This window comes from Drosophila simulans, unplaced genomic scaffold (assembly GCF_016746395.2).
Source record: "Drosophila simulans strain w501 unplaced genomic scaffold, Prin_Dsim_3.1 Segkk87_quiver_pilon, whole genome shotgun sequence".
In the NCBI taxonomy this organism is placed as follows: Eukaryota; Metazoa; Arthropoda; class Insecta; order Diptera; family Drosophilidae; genus Drosophila; species Drosophila simulans.
In genome coordinates this window covers 223,533-246,601 of record NW_025416883.1, presented here as the reverse complement: position 1 = coordinate 246,601, position 23,069 = coordinate 223,533, and the positions used below count along the sequence as shown (strand labels likewise).

The 23,069-nt window shown below is 36.7% G+C and overlaps 1 protein-coding gene across 3 annotated transcripts in view; it reads left to right on the top strand.

Moving 5' to 3' along the window:
• LOC27206972 (dnaJ homolog subfamily C member 16) overlaps window positions 1-23,069 on the top strand; it is a 156,976-nt gene that overhangs the window by 72,223 nt on the left and 61,684 nt on the right. For 2 of the 3 annotated variants that reach the window (XM_039298322.2, XM_039298321.2), the window contains exons 5-6: window positions 14,308-14,488; window positions 15,395-15,609. In XM_039298322.2, coding sequence (XP_039154256.1) covers window positions 14,308-14,488; window positions 15,395-15,609 — 396 coding nt within the window. Of the gene's footprint in view, window positions 1-5,425; window positions 5,517-14,307; window positions 14,489-15,394; window positions 15,610-23,069 lie in introns of those variants that run through there. The other variant, XM_039298323.1, reaches the window with a different exon arrangement.

Below are 23,069 nucleotides of genomic sequence, written 5' to 3'. Positions count from 1 at the left end.
CCTAAAATTAAGTCGTATTTAGATGAAAAAGGATATATCAAAAAATCGTATGGTTTAGGGAAAAGATTATTTTTGGGTAACGTTACTTTCTTTTGTGCAATGAACTGGCCATTACTTGAGTTTATTTTCTTAGCTATCTCTTGGATTGGTAATTTGAAAAAATTTTGAGTGGCCATATTTACTGTTGAGCCTGTGTCTATTAAGCATTTTAAATTGAGTCCTTTGTGTTTAATAATTATGAATTGGCTTGTTCCGAGGCTTGGGGCCGAAAATTCTCAGCCGTTTCAGCTTCTGTTATTAATTCCATAGGAGGTTCAGTTGGCTCTTCTCGTGCCTCTGCCATCTCCTGTATGCCAACCGGATGTTGTTGTGGGGGGTCGTAAGGCATGTAATAAATCGGGATGTTGTTGGGGGGCGGCCCGTAAGGCATGTAAAGATCGAAAGGATATTGGGGATGATTCCCGTAATGCATGTAAGGATTGAACTGTTGATGAGTTTGGTCTAATTCTTCTTGGTAACGAGCCTCATCAAAACTCATACGTGATTGTCCACTGTCAGACGGTCGTTGTCTCTTTAGTGCTGGTCCACCGGTCGTTATATTTTCTCTTGTATTTAGTGCGTTTGAATAACTAAGTCCTGGTCGGTTCTGGTCAAATGTATGTTGACGATTCAATGGTCTAGGTTGAGCTATAACAGATACGTTAGGATGAGGGTGAAGTTGACGGTATTGGTATTGGGAAAACGGATTAGGGTTAGTTCTGGGTAATTGAGGTGGTATATATGAAATTGGTTGGCGAATTGGTTGATACATGGCGTTGTATGATGGTTGGAATGGTGTTGTATGATTATAGTAGTTAGTTGTTTGTCTGTGAGTTGCATTGTTAGGTGATTTAATGGGATTTGAGACTGGCTGTGTATTGTTCTTGTATGTAGTTGCTATTTCATAAATTCCCTTTTCTTGCAATATATTTATTAATGATCTTAAATTCGGAATTTCGCATTTAACTATTCTTAACTGTATGTGAGTTGGTAATCTTAGAATTAATGTTTCTATACTGGTTCGTATTAGTTGGTTATACAGGGTAGTTTCTGCAGTGTCGCTTTCTAAGTCTAACTTATTTGTTAATATCTGCCGTCTACGTTCGGCTTCTTCTAAAAATTCACGAACGTTACCTCGGAATTGGGTATTCCGGAAGTCCTCCAATAGTAGATGATTTGGTCTCTGGGGTTTGTAGTTTAGGATCAGATGAGTCCTGAGTTCCGTCCAGGTGGTGAGGTTCGTAACTCCTAGTGTGCGGATGACCTCTCCCGCGATGTTGCGCTCAATGTGTCCGAAGATGGTGAGCTTCTGCCGTTCGTCGGTCGTTTGATATAGTGCCAGGATGAAATCGATGCGGCTGATGAACGTATACAGGGTCTGTGGGTCCCCGTTGAAGTGTTCGACTCCATTTATTTGTCGTTCAACTTGAATCATATTCGAGTCGGACAGCATTATTGGGCTTGGTGCTGCTACTGCCATTTTTTGGTCAAAATTGTTGGTTTCTTTTTTTTTGTTTTTAAATGTTTATAGTTACTGATGTTTCGTGAGTAGCGGTTATTTCATAATTTTATTATTGTTATTTTTATTTTTGTATTGTATAGTTTTAGTTTATTTTTAATTTATTCAAACTTTATATCTTCAGTTTTTTGTTTGTCTTCATTTAAATTTTATTCACTCTTATTGATTTTTCACTTATGTTACGTTTGAAGTTTATAACTCTCCTCTCTTGAAAACACGTTAAGATTTATTTCTTTTGTTATTTTCCGTTGAGCTTAGATAGAGTTTATTTAGATATATATTTTCTTTGAGTGTATATAGTTTTGTTTTATATGCACTTATTTAATAGTTCGTATTAAAGATTTTTTTTTTTTTTAACTGATTGATTTGAGTTTACTTCCTTATGTTTTGTTTCACTTAGATTTTAATTTTTCACTTATTTGGTAATTCCTTAATATACTTAGTTTTAGGTTCTTTTTTTTTTATTTTTTATTTTCCAGCAATTCACTTGTTCGGAGTAACCAAAAAAAATTTCTGGATTTATAGCTCCGGTAAATGTTGGAAGTTCACTGTTGTTTAAACAGATGTGTGTCACTGTTCTTTTAAGTGTATGCGTATTAATGGTCAACACTTCACTTTCACAGTAACACTACGTAAGTTCTTTGGCGGATAACACAGATTACAGGAATTAAAAATTTTATATTTTCGCATCAAGCAATCTTTGAGTTATCCTACCGACTGCGCCAGTTAAAAAGTTTTTTAATTGAGCCGAACAAATGATCCGTATTTAACTAAGATCAACGCTGAAAGTTAAATTGTTTTTATTTGTCGAACAAATGATCCGTATTTAAACTAGGATCAACTCCGAAATAAATTAAACACTGAATAAATTCGGTTGTGGTTTTTATTAAATATCGGTTTAAGACTTATTGAACTTTACGGTATAACTTTCAACTTAAGACTAATTTCAAATGTGAGTGAGATTGAGAAGGGGTTACAGACATAAAGAATAGAAAATAGCTTTAAACGGTAAAATCATGTGATGTTCTTGGATGTTTACGTTAAGAAGAGCTTTAGAGAGAGCAGACGAAACTCAATTAACTGAGCGTGATGAGTTGGCGTGAATACGTCACTATATATATAAGTTAAGGCAATCCGAAGGACTCCCTGAGGGAAAGTTCCATTAGAACTTGCAGAAGGTTTGGGTTGGGTTAAATAACTTTATTACTTCGTTGTAGTGAGAATGAAATAGTTTTATTCAAACAATATTCGGCTGTACAAGCTGTGGTCGCATAACTTCGTTGTAAACGCAGCAACGATTGGGACTAGGTCTGGATGATGACCCACTTAGGGCTCAATGACCGACGACAAGTGCTGGGGGGCATCAGCCGCGTGTTAACTCCTCCCCCTTCAAGATCTGCGTCCCGCAGGTTAGTGAGACTTCGATGTTTGAGAAGTGTTGGGAGCGTCTGGGGTGGCAGTGTTGTCGCCGAGTTTTGGTAAGCCGTGAGTCGACGTCACCTTCCTCCTCAGAAAATAGAAAAGGATGAATACGCATACTACCAGTGCTGCTTCTTTGAGGAACGAAACCAAAATTCCTCTGGTTACGTCAGACATCCTTTGCAGGTTCTTCAAGCTGACATCTTGGACGAACTCCAACTGCAGCCTGTAGTCGTCAGCCGTTACGTGCCTCAATACGGCTGGCATAGCCATCAGACGACTCGTTGTATAGCTAGAATAGTTCCGACCACCGATCGAAACAAACTCGTTGTCGTATTGGATGATAAACGAGCCGACCAGATGATAGTTTCTTGAGGTGGATTTCAAGGTTCCATTGAAGAAGGTAAAAAAAAGCATTTCCCCAGTTCCCCGCTTCCACCAGTCGCTGAGTGCTTCTTTGGTATGAGCATGTTGCATGGTCGCCTTTCAACAACCTCTTCATTTAGCTGGAGCATTTCCTTCTCCTGACAGACTGTCGTGTTACCAATGGGGCTTACGAAAAATAGAGATTTTATGTGTTATTGTTTATTACTATTGCTACTTTTCTCTTAACTAATAGTTTCACCCTGACTTACTATTAGAATGTACACATTTTTTTTTCTTTGATTTATTAGTAATATGTCATTTTTTATGTTTTTTGTTTGACTTATTACGAGTGTTTAATTATGAAAATGAAAGGTGTTTTGTCGTGCTCGTTTTCTTATTATTATTTGTGTAGCGTTTCTTTGTGTTTTTTTTTTATTTATTTAGTTTTGACACTGACACGATTTAGTTTTGACACTGTCACCGTGTTATCCTCTGCAACCTCCTCGACCCTAAATAGTGGCTTTTCTTTTGTCTTGGTTTGCTTATTGGCCACATACTACCTGTCCCCGTGATTATAACTAACGGTTTGCTGCCTAGTTTTATTCGAATGTAAGTTCGACAAGGTCTGTTTTCGTTGGCTTAGCCCTCCTACATCTTCTTTTTATCTTTCGATCTGACCGTTTACCTCGCTTTTTTGTGTTGGTGTATGATAAAGCTATATTTCCAACGTGCGCAGGAAGTTTAAAACCGTAGGACACAAGAGTCCCCTCTCGTTATCAGACACTATCATTCTTGGCACAGTGAAGTAGTGTATAACTTCTACGAATTTTTCACAAAAATGAATCGAAGATTTTGACTCCAAAGGAAAAAGATTTGCCAATTTCGTGAATTTGTCTATATAACTTTTTATTTATTTATTTAGAAGCGATGAATCCATACAATGCAGTAATAGTAACATAACAGCGCAATTAACAAGTAAATAGTAAAACCAAACCTCGCACTTAGCATGTGAGGACTTACAATGTCTATACAACTCAGGTATATTTTCTTTTCCAGTGTAAATATGTCAATGTGGAGTATCTCGCACGGATTGTTTGGAACGGCAGTCGTTTGTAGTGCGGGGTTGTTTGGGTGTCTCTCGTATTTGTAGAGTTTGCAACACTCGCAAGAAGACAGTTGGTTGCGTTTTATACTTGACATTCTCGGGAAACTACAGCTTTTCCAAAAGCTGTAGGTGCCCCTCTTTAGGACCCCTATGAGACCTATGATGCCGCTCTACCGCTGACAAGTCTACCACTAATCATTGCGTTATTCGAATTTTGAATAATGAGGATGTTCGCAAGAGTATTCTTTCTGCGTTGGGCCGAACTCTAATTGATTCCTAAAGATATTGATTGGCGACTCAACGTGTGGGATCAAATGACGCGTCATTAAGCGCGCTATGGATGGTAGTCACTGAATCGGTATCGCTTTCAGACGAAATGGCCACAACCGAGTCTGCCACCAAGTGTTTGATATAGCTTAAGAAATATAGCTTAGAAATAGTAATACCCGAATCTGTGTACATAATATACCAACATAAATTTCAAAAATTACTTTATATTAGAATATTTGTCATTAGCTTGCGACGTGTGAAAAGAAAATAAGGCAATGATTGTTGAGTGCTTGTGTCCGCACTTCGAGCCTCAAGATATAAGTTTTACAATAAACATTTTAAATATTTTTATTTATTTTATAAATTTTATTACTTAATAGACTTTTTTTTAATATTTGTAAAATGCATATTAAAGTTTTTGAAATATATTTAAAAATAATAAAACACAAATGTGTATAAAAAAATGTATTGTTGAGCAATGCATTAAGTGCACAAATGAAAGTAATGTAATCTAAGAAACATAGGTGTAACGTAAATACATAAAGGAATAAAATGGAATAGAATCAGCAGAAGAATAGAATAGTATGGAAGCAATGGAATCGAATTGAATGGATGAGAATAGAGTAAACACAATGCAAGAAGTATAAGAATCAGTGAAACATTAAAATGTGCAGCTACTTTATTTAACGTACGAACGAATGAGTAAGCCGATAAAGTGACGAATGCGATTATTTTTGGCTATATGTTTAAGCTTAACCACCGAGCTATGGAAGCGCTTTTATCAGTGGATTTTACCAGGTGAGCCGAGAATAACCAATTTATTAGCTGTCTGGCAGTTCAATATCTAACCAAACGTTTGATCCAAATTTACACATATGCGCATTTTGCTGTTTGTATTTGAAATAAAAGACTAAGCATTAAATAATCCTAATGAAGTGGAATATACTAAATTAAAATGTTTTACATATAAAGTCCTACTTTTGAATTCCCTAATGTGTATCTTATGTAGTAATAATAATAAAAATGAAATCGTTTTAAAGAATCGCACAAGTGCACCATCATTAATAGAGTTAGAACGGTTATGTAAGCTTGGTATAGAATTTAAAAAAATGCGAATATTAAAGTTTATTAAGGTATTATTATTACTATTTACAATTATTGGATAAAATCCAATTATTTTTGAGTAGAAACACCAATTTTTAACTCCATGCTGACCCGAGAACTTCCGTAGACCAATTGTATAAAACGGGCCAATGCGTTAGTCATGGAAGGGTGGACAATTATTACCCCCACTGACATCTTCGGGTGTGCACTAAGAGAAACTTCCTATCTTTCCTACAATCCTTTTGCATAACTATCTCTAGTGTCGAGTGAGCGCGTATCAAATTTTAATTTATAGAAATATGAATGAGCATATGGAGTAACCCCAGATGAACACCACGACAGTCACTGACGAGATAGAGCCGAATTAAAATACGTACGGGTTTAGCGGCAGGGAATGCCAACAGCTCAATATTACGATCATGTTGGAGAGGCACTGCGCTGGAAACCATTTGCTCGCTAAAAACATCGGATGGCAACAGTGCTATAGCATTCCATTTGTTACAAAACAGATTAGCTAATCGTCGTTTAGTATTATAGTCACACATTACTGAGATTCTGTTCCGTTTCAATGCCGTGAACTGTCGTATAAATTGAGCGTATTCATATTCATATTCGTGCGTTAAATTGAAAGGGCTCAACGAGAACCTACAAGTTCAGATACCTGGGAAAGAAGGGCGACACCGCATCTGCACCAGTGGCGAAATTCCATACGAAACTGCAAAAGATTACGACTGTGTCTGGAAAGAGACTTAAACCGAAGCTTAAACCAAAAGTTAAACCAAGGTTTAAGCCAAATCAACAAAAGGAGGAGACCGCATCTTGGAGTGGGGCCAAGAATAAACATTGACGCAGTGGAAAATGATGCAAAGCACTTTGATCCCAAGTCCGTTGACGACGATATTGTAAGCTTGCAATAAATAATGAATTACGCGAGTGTATCGAGTACAGACTCGACAGACATCAAATGTAACGAGTACAGACTCGAACGTCACTTTATTGTGTCTGGGAAACAAAAGTTAAGATTGGTAGTGGATTACAATAATCTCAATGGGATGGACGCATGTTGGATGGGCACAAAAGCATCAGAAAAAACACCAGTAAGAGTATGGAGGTAGACATAGTGGAAAATCCCCCTGTACCACCATGTGAGCTTATCCTTTTAAGCAGGCTCTTAAATATCCCAGCTTCTTTGTGTTGCTGAGGTCCTTCCTGCTGTCTATAAGCTCAAAAAACAGCTCGTAAAATGTTGGCCATTCCTTCGCATTTCCATTGAACGTTGGAAGGTCCACTTTTGGGAGTTCTGGCACGTCGTAGTTGGAACTTTTGAACTGTTCCAACTTCATTTGAAGTACCATCTCTAGTGCGGCCACTTCAGCTTGCAGAATGTCGGCCTCATCTTGATTAAAGGCAGTTCTGTCATACTTGTTTTCAAGCAGTTTCAGTGTGTCCGTCACGTTGGACCAATGACTTTTCATCATTGCCAGCTGCTTGACTAGTTCAATCTCACTTGAACCATCTAGGGTTTCGTAGATTAGGCTCATCTGTTGCCTCACCCTGTCCGCTCTTCTATCCACCAGTTGAACCAGATTATCAACTGGACTGGCGCTCCGAGCTGATGCGGTATCAGATAATTTTGATCCGCTTGGTATATTTATTTCTTCAAGTGTCTCTACCTTTAATAGTGACTCCTTGTAGGCCTTGATAGCATCCATAGTTTTCAAAAATATTTTATCATTAAAATATTGATGATCGCCAACTCCCAATTTTACCAGCGCATTGTTATTAGTAGTAAATCGGACTACCAATACATCTATTGCTGATATAGATGCCTTTTCCTTGATAGCTTGCAGTATTTTCTTCTGCAGCACTCCTTGCTCTTGCATCAATTTCACAGATCTTTCCGACAACATGTTGGGAAAACAATCACTGTGACTTTTTTGTGCTTTCTGCTCGTATTCTTCCGCTTGATCCGTAGGAGGATTTTTTGATTGGTCGCTCAGTTGACCTAGCTGTGCCTCGACTCACAGCTGATTGATCAGCAAAGAAAAAGCAATAACACAATGTTTAACCTTATAGTCCTAAAACTTAAAGGCGTGGTCTTTTATTCTGTGTTTCTTACCACTGGTGGGGGAAACAACAGAATCACTCGAATAACCTTGCTCTTTTTACTTCGAAGCGCTGGTTTTTTCTTCTGTGTTTCTTACCACTGGGGGAAAACAACAGAACTTCTCGAAGGACCAAAATGTTTCTTACCACTGGTGGGGAAACAACAGAATCCGGCTCGAAGGACCAAAATGTACACACTTTACACTTGTGCGTACACTTATTGAGTTCAATTCGGGTGTTTGAATCTAACTGACTCGCTGCTGCGAGTGCATCGCCTTTTATTCATTCTTACATAGGTTCTTATCATCTAATTATATAATGCAGCGCTTGTAAGACGCCGCAGTCTGCGTTGGTAAATGCAGCTGAGTTTTATTCTTAAATCTATGTTTGAGGCCTCCCGCGTGGTCATATCACTTGACACTCCGGCAATAGGCCGCTGCAATCGTACTTGTCTGTAGTTTCCACTTATGCTGTCCCGTGACATGTTTATTGCAGCCCATAAATAGACCATATTTATAGTTTGCCTACTTATGTCTAAACACATATTTAGACAGGGTTAAAACAGCTTAAAAGGTCCTATTATAATGGGACTAGAACACAGGAAACCGAAGAGGGGTCTGGATCATTACATCTGGATCTGGACACCGTTTCCATAGGAAGTGCATTCAAACTCATTTAGCGAGCAAGATAAGTTTTCCAAAGTGCAATACTGCTTGCCATGGTTAACTGATTAATAGACCAGAAGGAGTTATTACTCATGACACTGCGCAGCAAGTTAGGCTTGCGATTTTGCAATCCGAAGACGAGGGTCAACGGGGTCGGTGTAATTGAGAGCACAAGCCAAGACCAGACGAGTGGGCGAGAAGAGCTACAAGGCATCGTGCTAGATGCAGTTCTGGACTGAAAAATTGGATGACAAATTTTTGATAGAAATATTAAGAAGAAATTTGCGGCCTGAAATAAGAGACGAAATTTTAAATATTCCTACGGAATCAATTTTAAGGTTGCGCGAAATGTTTCCTAGAAGAGGTTAAGCGGGACCAAATATTTAAGAAGGGTACGCCGTTTGAGGACCTTTTTCAGAATTGCTAGACTATCAGGATAATGAAAGTGAATCAGAGTTTTTGGAGGTAGATGATGGTGCAGTAGATACCATACCCTTGGTGTGCTGGAGTTGCAGAAAGGAAGGTCACAGATTTCACGACTGCACGGCTTTTCGAAAGGTGGTCAGGCGCCATTGTGTCAGGCGAAGGTGCATCCAATAATTGTGGAGAATTCTCCGCAGTGAGATGGCATCAAAGAGTTAGTGTTAGTAGAAACATTAGCATAAATCCTTCCTCCCTTAACAATTCTCGAAATATAAACAAATCGCGAAACACAAGAAGGTTTAAAAGATTTTGGAAGATTTAAGCGCACTGCGCAATTCTGGCGGATCCAGCGTCCATTCACAATGGTCAAGATTTTATACAGAGAAGTTTAAAGACTGTTGGATACAGGGGCGGCTGTATTGGAAATTCTGGAAATAAAATCACAATTCGTTGTCTATAATAATATTTCGAAAGCGGATGGAAACAAGCGGATTGATGGTTTCGTTAGTCTGTTGCCAAAAGCGTATAAATGAGTAGCTTGGATTTTATGACTCGTTTTGGCAGATTCCGTTATATCTTTTTAGGTAAATAATAAAAAGAAAATTAAATCGTATTGAAGAATCGCACAACTGCGGAATTATTAATAGAGATAGAACGGTTATGTAAGCTAGGTATAGAATTTAAAAAATTACGAATATTATTAAAGTTTATTTTAGAATTATTGTTAATATTTATATTCACTAATTAAATAAATCTAATCTATTAGCATTTTGTTGAGGTCTCTCCGTCTTCTGCTGATCTGCCAGACCCTCAGTCTTCTCCTCTCTTTTACAATGGTAGCTAAATCTGTTGACCAGAGGTAGTGATCTCTGCGGGCAATATGATTTGCTGGTTTTGCAATTTTCGCTGCCAAGTGGATCATCGTGGTGTGTGTTTTGCTTCCCGGCTGAGGATCTACTTGTCCTTCCACCCAGCTTTTGTGACTGCTGATATTTGTGTTGCCCCTTATAAGCTGCTTCACTGCAGATGAGGTCATTATGTACGAACTTTATAAGAGGATCTTGACCATGCTTTGATCCGAGCACGGGTTGTAGCAGGCAGAGGTGGAAAATTCAAGAGATCAGGAATCCTTGTGGGGTCAGTAGGCCAGTAGGTGCGATCTCCGCCTAAAATAAGCTTGGGTGCCAAGTTGTATAACTGCTAGGACAGATCGGGATAGCTTATTGTATACCTTGCGGCAAGTATGCTGCTGCAATACAAATTTTGCCTTACTCCGTCAACAAGTGAGTCCTGGCACTTTGAAACCAGTCCAGCTGCACACTGGTTCTTCACTTGGGGCTTGTTCCTCGACAAGCCGTTAGACATTGGGTGCTCTGCAGAAGAACATTGCTATCATCATTTCCTTGAATTGGTCGAACATGGTGCTCGTCATCTGTTCCATGCGCTTCATCAGCTTCACCTTTTCCTCATCTCTGTCTCCTAAACACTAGGGTCATGTTGATTGAACTTGTGGCTGTAGTTGTGTGGCTTCTGCTGGACACACGCACCCCTGGCTACGTCTGCGTAGCTGGCATGTACGATGCATTTTGTGGGTGGAATACTTGCCGAGGAGGTATCCTTGGCTTCACTTTTTGCTGTGAGAAAGCCCTCTTTTTGGCTTCAATGTAAACTCGACGGCCTTGGTAAGACGCTGTGTGCGCCTCCCCACAGTTGCCACAAGTAGCAAGAGCGTCTTTGGCTTTTTTACACTTTTCAGAGGCATGTTCTTGACCGCACTTGACATAAGTGTACTGCAACCTGCAATACCTCGTCGTATTTCCGAATACCTGGCATCGGTAGCACTGAATCAAGTCATCAAACTTCTTGTGATCACACCCTAGATACTTCAAACATATTCTTGTTATTTGCGGCTTGATTCAGGTTTACAAAAAACATTGCCATTGGACAATTGGTGGTTCTAGATACCGCATTCTTTAAGTCTCGCACAGTGTGTCCGAGAACTTAATTCCTCCGTTATGAACCCAGCTGCATTGAAAAGTGCTTAGTTACATAAAGTGTCCTTAATTACAACGCTGAAAACCCGATTCTCCTTAAGCTGGAACGTGCGGAAATCCATTTGGTGCTTGTTCATGTCATCCACTATTTTGCGGTAGGTCGAACCAAAGACACTAAAATAACAAAATGCGTAACGCCATACGATTTTTTGGCACACGATTTTTGCTCATGCTCATGCATTGTAAATTTGACAAATATGGCCTTCACCTTAGAAGTTCTTAGACTTTAAATCTATATTATTTTTGCATTGCCTTAACGTTATTATTATTTAAATATAGCTTAGAAATAGTAATACCCGAATATATGTACATAATATACCAACATAAATTTCAAAAATTACTTTATATTAGAATATTTGTCATTAGCTTGCGACGTGTGAAAAGTAAATAAGGCAATGATTGTTTAGTGCTCGTGTCCGCACTTCGTGCCTCATGATATAACTTTTACAATAAACACTTTTCATATTTTTATTTATTTTATAAATTATATTACTTAACAGACTCGGACTTCGGGAAACTAAAGGCACCATCTGATTTTTTTTTTAATATTTGTAAAATACACATTAAAGTTTTTGAAATATATTTCAAAATAATAAAACACAAATGTGTATAAAAAAATTGTATTGTTGAGCAATGCATTAAGTGCACAAATGAAAGTAGTGCTTTCTCATTATGGTTTTATGTAAAAAATCAATGTTATATAGTAACGTAAGTAACGTAGTAACGTACATAATTATTTATCAACATAAATATAAATATGTATGTAAACGGTAGCTAATTCGAGCGGCGATTTTAACAAACGAATTTAAAAAACTTTAAAATTATAATAGTCATATCCTATTGCTACGAAATTGGCCAAAACTCCAAATATGAAAATTTGTTTCTTCGATCAGAATAGATTTCGGCCCGAAAATTGGTTCTAGCACAAGTACGCACACATATACACGTTCTCGTCTATTGTTTTTACTCACACAAGCAAGCAAATTTTATTTTTAGATTTCTTACGCTCTCAGCGTGAGCGAGCGGACAGAGAGCAATTTTGGCCGTCACCAAAAAAGTGGCTGAATAGTGCCAAACCAATGTATGGCCGTTACGCATCTTGTTATTCTAGTGTCTTTGGTCGAACTTTTTTTTGGCATGCTTCGAACACACCCTCATCCAGTGGCCTGGTATGAGAAGCTGTCAGCTGCGACTACTTGACGGTCATCATCAAGCATCAGGGCAGTGTTCTTCACCAAAGGAATTATAATTCGAGGAGGTTTGGGGGCATTCCTTTGTTCTTCAGATTCATCTATTCTCTCTTTGCCGCTCTCAACAAGCAGTGTGGCAAATCGATTTGATGTTTTTATTCCTTGGTCCTTGTAATTGTCCTTAACCTCATAGATCTTCTTAGCCGTTTAGGTCCCGGTGACGCATTAGGGAGGCTTATTTTAACTGGAAGTACTTTTGGCTTTAGCGTTTTCCACTCAGTCTTCTCAAATAAGGGATTTTCCACTATGTCTACCTCCATACTCATACTGTTGTTTTTTCTCATGCTTTTGTGCCCATCCAACATGCGTCCATCCACATGGGCATTTTTTGTTGACAGTTACCACATTGAGATTATTGTAATCCACTACCAATCTTAACTTTTGTTTCCCAGACACAATAAAGTGACGTTCGAGTCTGTACTCGTTACATTTGATGTTCGAGTCTGTACTCGATACACTCGCGTAATTCATTATTTATTGCAAGCTTACAATATCGTCGTCAACGGACTTGGGATCAAAGTGCTTTGCATCATTTTCCACTGCGTCAATGTTTATTCTTGGCCCCACTCCAAGATGCGGTCTCCTCCTTTTGTTGATTTGGCTTAAACCTTGGTTTAACTTTTGGTTTAAGCTTCGGTTTAAGTCTCTTTCCAGACACAGTCGTAATCCTTTGCAGTTTCGTATGGAATTTCGCCACTGGTGCAGAAAGGACCGCATTTGTGAATCCAGAGGGTCAGTATGAATTTCTGGCAATGCTACTTGGCCTAAAGAACGCTTCCTCTATTTGTCATTGAGCCATAATGCGAGCTTTGAGGAACTTTGCCTGTTTCTATCCAGTAGTCTATATAGACAGTTGCGAACACAAAAGATAAAGCATATGAGAGATTAAACACGGGGTTAAACTTTTTGTCAGAGGCAGGTTTTACTTTTAATGTAAAGAAGCGCGCTTTTCTTCTTGGAATTTACCTCAAAACCGAATCCTTATAATATTGAGGCTTTATCTAATAAATATAAATATTTTGTTTGCTTGCTTTGCGAGCTTTAATTGCTGTTTTTTTTATTGTCACTCCACTGCTCATTTAAGGCAAGCGTGCTTCTCCCTCCACGGTGTATATTATTGAGACTGAGGGATACTGGACAGAATCCTTTTCAAGGTATGGTGACTGTCACTGACCGCTTGTAGGTCTTCACTAATTTTAATTCTGCCAACACTGCAATGTAATTAAAATTGCCTAGGATCTCGTCTTCGATTACTTTCACGGTGTTGATCACATTGGCCGTATTGTCAGAGGGCTTAGAATGTTTTGCCGCCCATCTTAAAATTTTTTGTATCTTGATCTTAAAGCCAGGTATTCCTTCATCAGTCATCCTCTTGACTTCGTGTCCTTTTGCTTGCCCCTTGGAAGCTTCCCCCGCGGAATGGCTTCTTTAGGATATCGAGAACGTCGCCTCCTGAGAATTATCTCTTCTAAAAGAGTACCTTGCAAGCCGCATTAGCTGGCGACCGAACAGTCCTCTCATCATTAGAGTAGACCTACGTTTAAGTTACAACTATGCCTTCTTAAACCAAAAAAATGTAAAAGAAAAAAGAGGAAAGTGCCCGGTTTTGTGATAAAAAATGTGTGTATCACTTTTAAATTTTATTTTATTTTTTTATTTTATTTATTGATGGTTCGGTTATCTGGGGAATATTTTGGGAGTGAAAGTTTTGGATTATGAGTGTTAGAGTGGGCGTGGAAATTTATATTTACCGACAAACTTTTCAACGAATATAGTATACCTTACTGTACGAGTACCAGGTATAAATATTATGGAATGGAAACATCAATACTATACTTATATTTTAGAATATAAAAAAAAATTATATATAATATTATATCTGATATTTATTTTTAAATCTTTATCCAAGATTTATTGATTTTACGTACCGCACTTTATTATATTACGTTTTTAAATTTTTTCAATGAAATTAAAATTTTTATTACAGAATTTATACGCAAAAAAATACCATTTAATGTTTTCAAACGCATCGAACATGGCAATTTCAATGAATTTCTGGGAGGATGGATGGACAACAGAGCAAGAGCTTTGATTTTTGAGCCTCGAAGTTTAACTAGGTTACGATACCTTCTAACTGCCTTTGAATTTTACGACCGAGTTGCATTTGGGTAAGATACATAAATAAATGTTTAAACAAATTATAATTTCATATTATCATAACCTAATGAAAATATTGGTTTATTGACGCTTTAGTTTCTTAAAAAAGCTACTTAGATAATGGGTAAATGAAGGTCACAGAACGGTCACGCCCACGCTTTTAAAACATTTTTAAATTTTTTCATTCATCATTAATGAAATTATGAAATTTCGAGTTTACATTTCTAGAAGCTGAGTAACGGGTATCTGATAGTTGGGGAACTCGACTATAGCATTCTCTTCTTGTTTTTTTTTTTTCTTTATGTGTTGACCCAGTCGAAAGTGCAATTATTTCGAAACACGCACCTTTACAAAGTCCCAGATTCATTTAACTACAAGTGTATAAATTAGTAGACGTGTTGATTTAATTTTATTATTTATACCCTTGTAGAAGAAAGGCAGACATCTGCAAAACAATGTATTTAGAATAATCAATAATAATAATAATGTTATGATATAATAGTTAAAATTACAAACGTATGTATGTTTATACATACGTTTATACATACAGATTTGCCACCGACAGGCAAATCTGTTGAATTGAACAATCGAAAATTTTTTTTTTTTGGTTTTTCTGTTGTAGCAAATGTAAAAGCTAGCCGCGAAGCTAAAGGCTTTAGCAGTATCGTACGCGTACCGGCACTGTTCGGGAGCCAGCTTATTATTGGCAAAGTGCAGAAAAACAACAAAGAATTGGACTTGTTGATACTTTTAATGGCAAAGCAAACCGGCTTTGTTGATCTGTTTTTGTATTTCATCACACTATTAAGTTTTTAAAAAAAACCTAATGTTTCGCTTTACTTATGTCTTTTCGAAACAATCTTCAAGTTCCTGTATATAAAAACGAAATAAACAACAATTTTATTCTATTTTTCCAGATTTGTGAATACGCTTAGTAGGGAGTCAAGTAATATAATAACTCGGTTTAAGGTCAATACAAGCCTAGATACACTTATTTTATTTAACGAGGATACGACGACCTTTACAGCAAGTATTTGTATGCAAGAAATACCGACTCAAATTATGGTGAATATGGTGGCTACTAATCAATTCTTGGCATTACCTCGAATATCATCACAGAACATTATGGAAAGTAAGTAATATTAAACATTTTTAGCAAGTTCAATATAAATTTGTATTCTTGCTCTAATTTAATAAAAATCGTTACCTAAAATCTTGTGTAACACAATTGGCAAAGTAAAAAACGTCACTGCGCTGGATTTGTGTTCCAGAGGGAATCCGTTCGTTTCATCCAGAGGGATCCGTTCGGCATCTCCCAGTGCACAGTGTTATTGATGTGGCGAGTGCTATATACAGTTCCATGCCTCTCTTCCAGATCTCCGTTTTTGATCTCTCTTTTTAATTGGCTTAAATGAGGCAAGACTTGAAAGGTATTCTCTTATTCAACGTCGCTAAAATACATCCTACAGCTTCTGACACTCCAGGGTAGCCGTTAAATGTAACTTGAGTTCAGTCGAAACGCACCCAACCATGATCACCAAATGTTTTGACGATCTGGAAATAATTAACTGCTTCTCTTCTCCCATTTAATGAGTGTTTAGTGTTTACTCTACTCAGTCTCGATTATAATCCTGCTGAGAACCTCCAGTCATTTTCGACTTTTCAGTCACCCTAGGAGCTCTTCTCAGATGGAGCTCGGACAACGTACTCCTGAATTGACCCCAGGCAAGGGGCACTTATCGATAGCCTGTGGATAGAGTTTTATGGGCCTATAGTGACTTTTCAAAACTAACAGCGATAATTTTGATAGATGCTTGTTCTTATCAAGCGTTTTACTCAAGATCGTCGGGGCTTTCTGTAAATACACAAATAACTATATCGGTAGCAGACAATTCAATCAATTTCAATTCATATAGTCATATCGAGCACAGGTGGGCAAATGCTTCTTTGTTTTACAAAAAATAAAATAATAACACATGTAAATATGAAGGTATAAAGGCAAAAAATATATTTATAATTTTAATAGGTATATGCCCATATATATAGTTGCTAATTTTCAAAATTTCATTTTTTCGTCAGGGGTATTTCTGTATACGACATATGTATATATAGTGACACATCCATAAGTCGCTTACACTTAGCTTAAGCATATGCATATGCCTACACCCCTACTTACTACGCACTTACAACTTTCATACAATGAAATAAACGCAAAGCAAGGCGGGGTAGAATACTGTCAACAGGATGTAACTGAAAAAAAAAAAAAAAAAAAAAATCACCCACCAATAGACCAAACTTCATTGCCTAATTATCAATTGAACGCCAATCAATCTAGCCTTAATAAATATAGTCGATCAATAAGTTGAGTTTAGCTTGATACCTAAAATAAAATGGTCGGTGTTCTTGAAAATAAAGATTTGTATACCCGATACTCATAAAGTATCCTTGACAAGTATGTAACAGGCAGAAGGAAGCGTTTCCGACTATATAAAGTATATGTATATATCTTGATCGGGATCAATAGCCGACTCGATCTGCCCGTCCGTATAAATAAATATCTCAAGAACTATAAAAGCTAGAAGGTTGAGATTCAGCATACAGATTCTATAGACAAAGACGAAGCGAAGTTTTTTGACCCATGTTAACACGCCCTTACGACACCACACAAAACTGTCACGCCCACAATTTTAAAAAATGTGTTTGATGATTTTTCACACTTTTATTAGTCATGTAAATATCTATCGATTTGCAAAAAAACTATTTGTCACTCCCACTCTAAAGACCTAGAACCGACCAAAACAGACATGCCTACATTTTATACAATTTTTGTATATTTTTTCAATAATTTTATTAGTCTTGTAAATTTATATCGATTTACCAAAACAATTTTTGACTCGCTCACTCTAACGCCCTAAAGACGCCTAGCTACTTTTAATCACTTTTTAAATTTATTCTCATTTTATTCCCCAATATCTTTTGATATCCCAGAAAAATTATCAAATTTCGAGTTCGCATTCACACTAGCTGAGTAACGGGTATCTGATAGTCGGGGAACTTGAAAATAGCATTCTTGTCTTGTTTTAAATTGAAGTGATGTTGATTTTTCACCTGAGTTAAATTTAATTTTACATAAGTTGGAAAATTAAATGGTTTCGTTTAATTAAAAATCAATCGAGCAATATAATTTGCTATTGAATTTTCCATCATACCATATTGGAAACTGTTGTTCTACTATATGGATGTTATGCATTTGTCTGCGTGTACCTCAATTACTGTTCAACTATTAGGTTTTATAACTTCTTGGCTAATGCATTGAATATTATTTTACCTTTTATTTTAAAGTGGCCCCTTTGGTACCCTACGTCCGGACAAACATCAGCCGAGTCAGTATTTAAGTTTTTAGGAACTCATATCTTCTGTATTCATGGTTGATTAATAATTAATAAAAATATTTATAGTTAAAAATAAGTATATAATAATGTAAATAAGTACATAAATAAATACGAACTAAAGTAAGTGGGAATCTAAGGCAAGCGGTTTTTTTTGTTTTTTTTTCTTTGTTTTTGGTTGCGAATTCAGAAAAAAAAAAGTTTATAACGTTTATAACGATATTCAAGAAAAATATAATTAAAGGGTTAAATCGGTTAAATTCTCCCACAATTTCCAGTGCAGTTTTCTTCTCTATAATCTTGTTCCATGAATTACTATTATTATTCTTATTATCATAAGGAATTATTGAAGAGAAAAATAAAAAAAGAGTGTGAGAGTGGGTCGCGAGTAAATTCGGTTAGATTTTTCTTTTAATATTCAATCGTCTACTTCCGCCACTACATTATGAACAAATAATTTATACGCAGTTTCATTCGAATTCTTTCTTTTCTTGTAAAACACATGGAAAGCTAAGTTCAAAAATAAATAAACAAAATTCCAAATGTATTTATTTTTACTATTTAGCTTCCATGATTTTTTTTCTGGTGTGTAATAAAAAAAATGAAATTTTGTTCGCCATCAATATGATGACCTCCCGTTATTTTTCTCAGTGTATTTCGTGGGATATTTTCAATAAAAATTTGTGTTAATAAAACTCACTCAAATTTTCACTCCTCGGCGAATACTTTGAGGATGTATGAACACACGGATACTCTTACTCAAATTTCGAATCAAACGACTGCAAGCAAACTTTTATAAATTTTACCCGAAAATTTAAACGCGCACTCTCTAAAAATGAACTCATCTTAGAAAAATAATTAGATTATGTTAGCTTATATAAAAATAAAAAATATTAAATACTAAAAGGAATTCAATTTAAATACAATTAAAAAATACTAAAGTGATATAAACTAAGTCTCCTCCTCGATTACACATTTTTTTATATCTTATTGTAAATTCTTGTAATACATCATTTAAAAATTCAACTTCATTTTTCTCAGTTCAATATGGCGATTCGGGAATTAATAAATTTTCCGAGGTAGGTTAGGTCAGACAGACCCAGCTAGGATTTTTACATATAATTTATATTTTTAACTATGATTTTAACATGTTCGCTTCATCAGGAACTTTGCACTGTGTATTCTGGACTACTTATCCCGCTAAATTTTCTTTTCTTTTATTAGAAAAAATAAATCGGAAACACAAGCCGAGGTGTAGGCCATCGGCGGAAATCACGATCAGCTGAAACTCACTCTATTCGCGATAACCAAATTATCCCAAAACTTTCCGTGTGCAGCTGATAAGGGTTGCATCCCGTCTAGTATATTCCCGCTGCATAATAATGCATCTAGTATGACCCTAAATTAGTTGCCACAGCTCACCGCAAGCTCCCTAAAGATTTTTTTTCGGGAACTATATTTTTTACTGCTTCTGTCGCCTCTATAACGGCTTTTATTTTAATTGCCGTTGTCTTTCAAAAAATAGAGAGAAAGTGTAGGAAATTGTTTTGCGCTTCGTGTTAACGAACTTATAAAACTGTTTCGGATCCTATGCAACCTAGAACTTACAACGGTTTAAATAGCTCTTGTAACACTGGGCATTAGGCACGGTAAAGTTTTTTAGTACTTTACATTTCTTACTTTTGTTATCTTCTTTATTAAATCAATAAGGTTTGTTAGAGATTGACGGATAGTACACAAGACTTAAAATTTACGTTTCAAGGGTACGGATCGGCCCAATATTGATAAATATTATAAAAATAATAAATAATAATATTTAAAAAAAATTTTTTTTCTTTTGAGGCGGCCTAGATAGCGGAAAAATTATTTAGGTATTCTGAGAATTCAAAAGACGGCGGAAAGTAAGAGCACGTGATATAAACAGATCTATCGGAAAACTACAGCTTTACGCATAAGAATTCAGAGTTACGGGACCTAACGGTTTACACTCCACCTCCCCGTCTGGATGGACGATCATATCTGTATATTGTGTACATACCTGGGAAGACTTCGGAGTTAAGTATCTCCGGCTTTAACCAAGTCTCTGTAAACACTATTATATAAGACACAAAGGAAAGGCTATCACAATACAATTTCGTTAGTTTGCTACCCAAGCCTCTAGAATTTTGATAGGAAATAGTAAGATTCGTTGTTAATTTTTTGAAGAAGAGGAAGAAGATGAAGAGGCGGATGGTGCAGTGGTCTGGCCACGTGAGGGAAGTTTAATTCCCACGTGGTCATTTTTCCTAATTATGATCTTAGCTTCGAGCTCTTTTACCACCATACATATCACCCATTTTATCACCCGAACATATGGTCGAAAAAAGCTCGTTTGGGACAGTTATCTTGAAAGATGATATGTCCCTAGCGTAAGAGAAGTTAAATTTTTCCACTTTTATATTATCGGCTTTTGTTTTGTCTTGTATATAAGACAATACATCAGATGATGTTTGATCGGTTTCTTCAGAGGAACCACCGCGAGGGGTTTTGGCCCTGCAAATTGTATTTCTGAAGTGCCAACTTGTGCCGGTAGTCCGGACTCAATGTTCACTTGTGGTGGTAAACTAATCGGGACAGGTAGAATCACTGGTTGAGAGACCAGTGCAGACAATTCGGAATCTTTAGGGTGGGCGCAATCCACAGCGGGTTGATCGGATTGCTCCGAACCTTTTTTAGCTGCCGATCTTAAAAACATATGCGGACTTGCTGCCATTGACAGCTGATCAGTTGTGAAGTCCTGTTGATCGTTTGCCCGTGGTTGCGGGAGCTTATGCAGCCTACCACAAGCGGCTATTTTGCGCTTTGGAGATTCATCTAATAGCTTAAGGCCATTAAACTATGAATTAAGCGCGGAATGAAGATCATCCGCTCGACGAAAACTATCTCTAACTACACCAAAACTGTTGATCAGTTCTTTCAAGCCACCTTTAGTTTGGCGCATAAACGATTTCATCTCGTTTACAACTACAAGGCAAGCATCACAACAGTAATTTAGATTTTTACCCTTTGCTAGGTCATCACTCGTTCGGTCATTAAAACCAGCGCACTTAGTGTGCACCATTCTATCACATAGCCAATAAATCATTTTTGACTGCTCCGGTTTTATAACCTGGCAGCAATTTTTATAAAAGCAGACAACATAGATGTCCATATTTGTCTAAAATCAGACCACTGTGCACGAAAACACAAGATCAAAACTTTCAAGCGAGCTGTTAAAAGAACCTCACGATAGCAGTCTGCACACTCAGAAATTTTAGATTTTGTGTGGGGAGCGAAAGAGCGAGAGAGTGAGAGCGGGAGAATAGGTTCACAGTGCAGTTTATGTGCTTGCAAAATACGACACCAAACAGCACTACGAACAACGCACAAAAGTGAGAGTAAACAAAGCACAAAGACGAAAAATGCAAAAGACTTTGCATATTTGTTTAAAATACTGCGCAAATCACACAGAATCACTCGCGAAGCGAACGGATCTTTAATAATTATAATTACAATATATGATACTACAAGAAAATGATTAAAAACCTCGGCTGGTTTGACAAATACAAAAATAAAAATAAAAAAAAAACAGGAGCGTTCGCTTTGATGTATGAAGCTTATATTGAGGTTTATATGAAACTTATAATAAAGACATATACATACATTCGCTCAATCAAAAAATAAGAATGTAAAAAATTGAAATTATTCATGTGATAATTTGCTTTTTGACATAGGTTTCTTCCCTGCAAATCTGTGGTTAGCGAGATTTTTTTTAAATTTCGTTGAATAAAAGCATATACGAAAAAAAAAACGTGCAATTGTTGCTTATGCAAAGAGGTGGCTAAACTTGATTGCCAAGCTTAGAATCAAAATCAGCAATTGCAACCTATTTTCGCAAAATGAAATATATATCGATCCTATTAAACTGATATAGGGTTCGAGCGAGAACAACACAAAAAATGTACTAAATGTTTTGGATAACGTTGGCTAGAATGTAAACACATACTGCTGAATACCATGCGAAGAAAAAATATTTGAACTGTGTGTTTTTGCCTTCCAGTGTGAGTTTCCACAGCTGATAATTACGATTTTGGCCACCATGTTGGGCGCCAGATAATTAAGAATGATTATAATTATTTCTGTAAATATTCATACGGCTAGGGTGGTGTTATGAGATATTCCAGGACGCACGCGCGAAAGTCCAGCTGCTCCTTGTCGGTTATATGGGGTGGTGGTCTTGTCCTGGAATCTCAGCCCAATTTCTTTCATTCATCATCAGTGTGACGGACAGAAAGATACTTTTACCCAACATGCTTTCGCTCGATCCTCAGATGTGGTGGAGGATCGTGTAATGCCCGCCCTTCCGTGGCCATTCTTCACCAAAAATTACAAAGAGTTGAATGGCCCTGTTTGGTCGCTAACAGCGGCTCACGGGGAATAGATCCTAGTCAGAGCCAAGCGAGTTAGGTTTTCAAAACATTATAGAAATATATTAAAATTTTTATAAATATATTTATATTTTATATTTTTTACAGCTATTTTACATGCTAATCGAAACTTAACAAAATTCGGATCGCTAATAATCTTGCAATTTGCAGTTTTCAATTCCCACTCGAATAATATATAACCAGCTACCCGCGCCTAATGCATACTTAAAGTTAATCCCCATTAAACCAATAATTAACTTAGATGAATTCATTTTAATTCTTGGCTCAAGAATTAATAAAAATAATAACAAAAAAAAAAAATATACATAGCTTTTGGACATAGATCACCATATGTGCGTGTGCACGGCCGGCAGCCAAAAATTAAACGGAACAAAAAGAAACAAAGAAATAAGCGCTCTCAATCCATAAATTGCAAAGACAAAGTGCAGAGAAAAATTCTGCCTTTGAAAATTAATTTCGCCATTCGATCAAGAGACCTTGGCCTTGAAAAAAATACTGATTCCTGATACTGATAGGTGTATTTAATTTCACTTCCTTGTTTCATACATTCTTCTTAATAAATGAATCAGTCAATATCTTCACTTACCCACTTTTGGGAATCCACCGATGATTTTCTTGTGTACTTTAAGACTTTTGCAAACACAAAAAAAAAAAAAAAAAACAAAATAACGCGGAGACACTGCTGCGCCACTTCCGATATTTCTTTACTCTTCTCGCTTATTCCATTTTTTTCTTAA